The 6,250-nt window shown below is 44.3% G+C and overlaps 1 protein-coding gene across 2 annotated transcripts; it reads left to right on the top strand.

The window, feature by feature from the left end:
- Positions 1-1,112: 1,112 nt before the first annotated feature.
- LOC123167589 (zinc finger CCCH domain-containing protein 46) lies at positions 1,113-5,970 on the top strand. 2 transcript variants are annotated; one of them, XM_044585420.1, is made up of 11 exons: positions 1,113-1,434; positions 1,564-1,810; positions 1,927-2,012; positions 2,103-2,201; positions 2,295-2,388; positions 2,809-3,020; positions 3,210-3,322; positions 4,323-4,512; positions 4,899-4,962; positions 5,518-5,668; positions 5,763-5,970. In XM_044585420.1, exons 1-10 carry the CDS (start codon positions 1,391-1,393, stop codon positions 5,563-5,565), a joined length of 1,197 nt encoding a protein of 398 aa, XP_044441355.1. In that variant the 5' UTR covers positions 1,113-1,390; the 3' UTR covers positions 5,566-5,668; positions 5,763-5,970. The 2 variants fall into 2 exon arrangements, with proteins under 2 accessions (XP_044441355.1, XP_044441356.1); XM_044585421.1 differs by having other exon boundaries at positions 1,119-1,434; positions 4,335-4,512.
- The last annotated feature ends 280 nt before the right edge of the window (positions 5,971-6,250 follow it).

Here is a 6,250-nt window from a genome sequence, read left to right as displayed (position 1 = left end):
CGACAGCGCGAGGAAGAAGAAGGAGAGTGTGAGAAGAGAGTGCCGGGCCGGCCTATTTATAAGGCCGAGTCATAAGTGGGCGCGGGATTCAAGGAGGCCACGGCGTGGTTATCTCCCCCTCACGGCGCCTCGATTTTCGCAAAGACAGTAAAAGCAAAGATCCGTTGCGGATCTGGCGGAGTAAAAAACGGACTTAATGGAGGATGACGTCACGGCGGATTATCCGGAGTCCAGAGGATGACGTCACTCCGGGTTATGACTTTCACATGAATGGTAAGCCGGAGAATTTTTCTGTCTGCAGAGCTGAAGATTGACACGAGCCGGCTCAAGTCAATCTGGGGCCTAATGTTGAGGATATAGACCTGGGGGTCACCCGCCAGGAGGGCCGGGTTACTCCAAGGATCATTACCAGAAGCCCGGAGCTAAGTTTCAGGATAATGGGCCAGAGATGGGCGGAGACCCGGATATAGCTTAAAGCCCGTAGTTACAATCATTGTTATAGTAGACTTGTAGTGTAAGGCAAGTATTGTTTAGAGTCCGAGCCGGACACTCTTATGAGCCGGCCGGGACTCTAAGGGCTGCTGGGCGTCAGCCTCCCTATATAAAGGGACGACCCGGCAGCGGTTTAAGGGCGACAACAATTGGATCGAGAGCCGGGCATAGCTGTTTAGCTCCCTGGCAATCGTAACCCTAATCAATAACACCTCGAACTGGACGTAGGCTTTTACCTTCACCGTAAGGGGCCGAACCAGTATAAACCCTCGTGTTCCTTGTCCCGTTTAACCCCTTCAAGCTTCCCAATTGCGATGGCTCCACGACTAAGTCCCAACCCGAGGACATCTGCCGTGACAATTCCACGACACACGGATCTTGACGCGAACTATCGGCATAGATATCGGGATCAGCTGAGCCCGAGCTCAGAAACAGATTTTCGGTTCTTGAGAGGCTTGGTTACATCAATCTTTACCCGAACTCGTACAAAATTTCCTTCAAAGTCGACTTGGGCTCGGCATAGATATATTGACACGAGGAAAATTGTTCAGCCTTTTGCCGCTCGGTCCTTCAGCCCACCATCGCCCACGGCCCACGCCACAAGAGATTGGCCGCCTGGCCCTGCGGCCCAGCGATTACCACCCTGTTGGCTCAGCGCCGCCCTTGCGCCGACCGGACTCCGCGGCCGCCGCGCCTTCTCACCGACTGCCAGTGCCAGCCAAGGAAAGCCCCGCCGCGTCGCGTCAGCGCTACGCTGATCCGTCAGCGGAGTGAAGTAGGCCGTTTCTGGCGGCGGGGAAGGGGGTCTTTCGTAGCAACGGCGAGCCCCCTACCCTAAACCCTAGGTGCGACTCGCCCCAGCCAAGCGCTGTTTCCGGATCCCCCCCCTTCGCCGGCGATGAACCGGCGGCCGGAGCTCTGCAGGAACTACCAGCGCGGCAGGTACCCCCATCCGTCCCCGCTCTGATTCCACCGCGGCCACGGATTCCGATTGGTTGCCCTTGCCCTGGCCCCGCCGCGCGCGCACGCCGTGGATTTGTATGTAATGCCGGTTCTGGATGCTGCGTGCAGCTGCAAGTACGGGGCGCAGTGCAGGTTCGTGCACGCCAACTCCAACCAACAGCAGCAGCAGCAGGCGAAGCCCAACCCCTTCGGGTTCGGCGCCGGGAGCAGGCAGCAGCCGCAGCAGCAGCCGTTCGGTGTGCAGTCCCAGCAGTTTCAGCAGCAGCAGCAGCAGCAGCAGCAGAAGCCCAATCAATTTGGGTTCGGCGTGCAAGGCGGCGCCGCCCAGCAGCGGAACGAGCCTGGCCCGGCCAAGGTTCGTCTGCCTCCACCTTAATGGGAAGAGTTCTTCCTCTGTATGATATTTCATCAATTGCACAATTATATCATTCATATGGATAGCTGTGTGTGACTGGTGAATTGTTGTGTCAGCCTTTTCAAAATAAGTGGGTGAGGGATCCCTCGGCGCCGCCGACGAAGCAAGCGGAGGCGCAGCCAGCACCGCAGGCGGCCCACACGTGAGTCTCAATGCCATGATGCTATAATACTTTTGATCTTGCTTGACTTGGTTATGGGCGAGTCACTAACATCGCAAGTTCTTCTCCCAGATCCTGTACAGACCCCGAGTCCTGCAGGCAACAGATATCTGATGACTTCAAGAATGAGGCTCCCCTGTGGAAGCTTACTTGTTATGCTCATCTCAGAAGGTAAATCGCACCTTATGCTGAATGCTGCTTCAACAGCTGCCCTAGGCTATGTAGATGTTTATGCGCATAATATTTGGTTTTGTTGGCACACAGTGGTCCTTGTGACATTACGGGGGATATTAGCTATGAGGAGCTGAGAGCTAAAGCATACGAAGAGGGCAAACAAGGGAAGCCTATGCAGTCAATAGTAAGCTTACTGGCAGTACCACCCTTTCTTTTTCATGGTATTTTTTGGCACTTGAAGTATTTAGTCAAACATTACTGCGACTACATTGTTTTGATCTCATATGTACTAGCGCAATGCTATGTAAGTTGTAACACAAATTTTTTATGGAATTTTTTGTTACATTAGCAAGTGGTTACTATATGTACCTTGTGTTCCTGCATTCCTGCTTTATCATCGTTGGTAGAGTCATAGAGATATGTGGAAACTTTCCTTGTGGACATGGTCTATGCCCGTGAAAATGCTCCAACATAGAGACTTCTAAGTGTGGGTTTAACAAAAAAAAAAAGATCGACCTTTGTAGACTGGTCACTGTAAAGTTGGTTAATTGTTTCCGAAATTTCTTAAGAACAAACTATCATTCCTTAATTTTTCTTTCTTCAGGTTGAAGGAGAAAGAAATCTACAAAATGCAAAGTTGACGGAGTTCACTAATTTGCTGAACAAGGCACGTGCAACACCAAGCTTTCCTACTGCAGGCTCCTTCCCAGAAGTGAAAAATAACTCAACCTTTGGGAGTTCTCAAACTAATGGACCACCTGTGTTTAGTAGTTTCAATCAACTTGGAGCAGCAACAAATTTTGGATCTGGGCCAAGGTAATACTCTGATTATGGTCTTGAATAAACTGTTGATTCGGTTACTCTGTTAGTAGTCGGCGTTTTCAAGAATACTCGGTTACCATAAATTGTTATGAATATGACTGATCATTTTTCTTTGCATCAATATGAGTGATCATGTTTATTGTGTTCTTGTGTTTATAATCCGAACTAATGTATCTTATGCAGAACTGCCACACCAGGAGTTCCAATGAATACCATTTTCGGTCAGCCTACACAGTCTACTCCATCGTTTGGTGCCCCTACTTTTGGCAGTACTGGAATGAGATTTGGAGTTCCAGGTATATGTCTTGTTGATCTTTGAAACTGTAGTTCTAGTTTTTGGGTCTAAGTTCAAACTAGCTTCATGATTGAACTATGTACAAGAATTACTGAATAGAGCAATTGAAATTATGGTCTAATATGCACTGGGCCTAGAAATTTTACTTCTTTTTTCTCCTCAAATTGTGTTAACTGTCATGAATGTTTTTATCTGTTCACCACATGCAAATGGGTACAGCGAAATGATCAAGATGAAAGGCCTGTTGAATGAAAATGCAAAGAGAATATTTGCATTTCCCCTTTTGATGTACAATGTCAAATTTTGTTTTATGTTACTCTTTGGATATTCTTTCATGTCAACATTGAGCTCAAACCTAAATTGGTTGCATATCTGCATGACTACGCCATCAAAAACGATTCCATACGATATGTTGCCCCAGATGAACAATAAAATTAACTAACGGTCTGAAATCAGATTACTTTTAACTGTTTGAGTCTATCCTGTCTCCAGATGCTTTTTCTGATTTCTGACCGTTAAATAATTTGGCACATATTGATAAATGAATGTTATACAATCATTTTTGGCAAGTTCCACGAGGCTGTTTCCGTCTTGTGTATGTGCACCATGAGGAACCAGGAATGGAATCTGAATGTACATATTCGCTGTCCTGGTGTATGACGAAATTCTTTTGAACAATGATGCAAACTATTAAATTTCACAATATTGTCATAATTGTTATTCCATAGCAGGAAGTTCTACTGTTGCATGAAAGAAGGTGGTGCATTTGGCATTCATCAAGTGAAATTATGACCACTGGACAGAGATATGCATTAGCACAAATACATCGCACCTGTTCAAAAGTTCATTCTTTGCCTTGCATATTAAGTATTCAACAATCTTCTTTGAAATAGATCCTGTTATTTTCACCCTCTTATGGTTATAAACATTTGCTTATATCCCTTCTTTAGGAGATCTGCAGAAATTATTGTGCTTGGGTGCCTTTTTAACATTTTCAAAAGTTGCATATGCAGTTGGGAGCCATACATCAAAGCAATCATTTGGGAGTTACCAAGGCTCGAGCATGTCCAGCAACAGCAATTTTCAGAACTCTACTTCGTCTGGCCATCACAGAGACATTGATAAGCAGTCAGTGGAGTTACTTAATGGGATGACACCACGTACAAGTGCCATGGACCAGGCACCTGTTGAGTAAGTTCCTTCATTATTCTAATTTATATATGTACTCTGGGCAAGAACCATAACCCATTAATGAGAAATAATTGAACACAGATTCTTAGATTATGTGGTGAAGGTTTTCAGTGTATTACTTCCTTTAATATTCTTAGTAGAAATATTATTTGTACAAGTTTCAATTAATATTTGTACTACTTTCTTTACTATAAAATTATATGCTCCTTGGTAAGACACAGTTTTAGGAGAACATAAAAAATCAATTAAACCTGGCTGTTTAACCATATTATAATATATTTTGTTACTTTGTTGATTTTGACTTATGAATTTATAAAGTATCTATCTGTAACAGAGTGAAGTTTCACTACTTGTGCTTACCCTTGCCCTATGTTTTTATTGAACAGAGACAGTAGAAATGAAAAACAGGATGATAGCATTTGGCTGAAGGAAAAATGGGAAATTGGACAGGTGTGGCTACTTTCCTCATATACATCTATGGTTTTATTTCTTAAGAATGTTTGGCCACAAACAATTGTCTTTCCTGGTGGCAGATTTCTAGTTGTTTCTGTAAATTTCTCTTCACCATTATGGCAAGATCACGTTACTTCTTAACTGATTCACAAGCTGTGGCATGCGTGCATAGCTCATCTCCAAGTTATCTCCAGCATCTAAATTGGTGACACACACACGATTTTGCTGCTTCTTTTTGAAGGCATAATATTTTAGTTATTAGGAATTTATGCCTTGATGTCTTATCTGTTTACTTACATTAAAGTAGGTTCTTCTCCTGCTTTGCTTTATCTTAATTGTATACCAACTATAGGGAGCGCATATAAATTTTTCTGTGTCTGGATAATTAGACATTCCTGGTGGGAGTCTGGAAAAACAGTGAAACTTCTGCTAGGAGATATACTGAATGCTTCCTCGTTCTATATGAAAACTGTGTAGCATAAATGTTACTGCTGAGCTAGTTTTTTATGTTATCAAGTTTGCGGTATTTATTTACACGAAACTCCTTTTCAGATACCGCTGGATGAGCCGCCACAGAGGCATGTTAGCCATGTATTCTAAGAAGTCGCGGAATTTTGCAATTGTGGAGGCATGATCCTGTCAATGCCCTTTAGTGGTTTCTTTCTATGTAGTTGAGGTGGCATCAAAGTCTCCTCCTCCTGAGGTATATATTGATTGTTTTTGATCCTCCCTTGTCTCCAAGAAATCTCGTCTGCCGTTTCTGTTTCTGACCGCATATCGATTCTGCTATGTTTCAGCTCAGTGATGATACGGAGAAGCAAGCTGGAGAGTGTACAATAATGTAGATGAAGGCAGATCGATTCGATGCGGTGCTTGGCACCACTTACTTTTGCTTGCCCCCGTTTACAGAAGGCAACTAGAGGTAGAAACTATAGAAAGCAAACAGTTGACCAGTCTCTGCTGCATGTAGTACATCATGTGTTTATTACATGCCTTATTCATGAAGTGATATGCGGAGGAACCAAAGTAAACCGGAACTGATTCTAGCCGAACAAAAAAGAAAAAGAGTGAGAAGTAAACCAACACTTAACACGCTGTGAAATCAAAAGATGCGTGAAGGTGTTCACATTCAACGGATGTTGGATAGTAGTACCTGTTTCGAAACTCAATGCGCTTGTGTAACTGGATGACAATCCAGCAGCAACTGGATAACAAACATAAACTTCCTACTTCCTAGCATGAGTTTTCGCAAGTTGCTCTTCCGTCTGTTGCCATGTCTTAAGAA

The sequence above is a fragment of the Triticum aestivum genome, chromosome 7D (genome assembly GCF_018294505.1).
Source record: "Triticum aestivum cultivar Chinese Spring chromosome 7D, IWGSC CS RefSeq v2.1, whole genome shotgun sequence".
Lineage (NCBI taxonomy): Eukaryota > Viridiplantae > Streptophyta > Magnoliopsida > Poales > Poaceae > Triticum > Triticum aestivum.
This window is presented reverse-complemented; position numbering and strand designations above follow the sequence as displayed.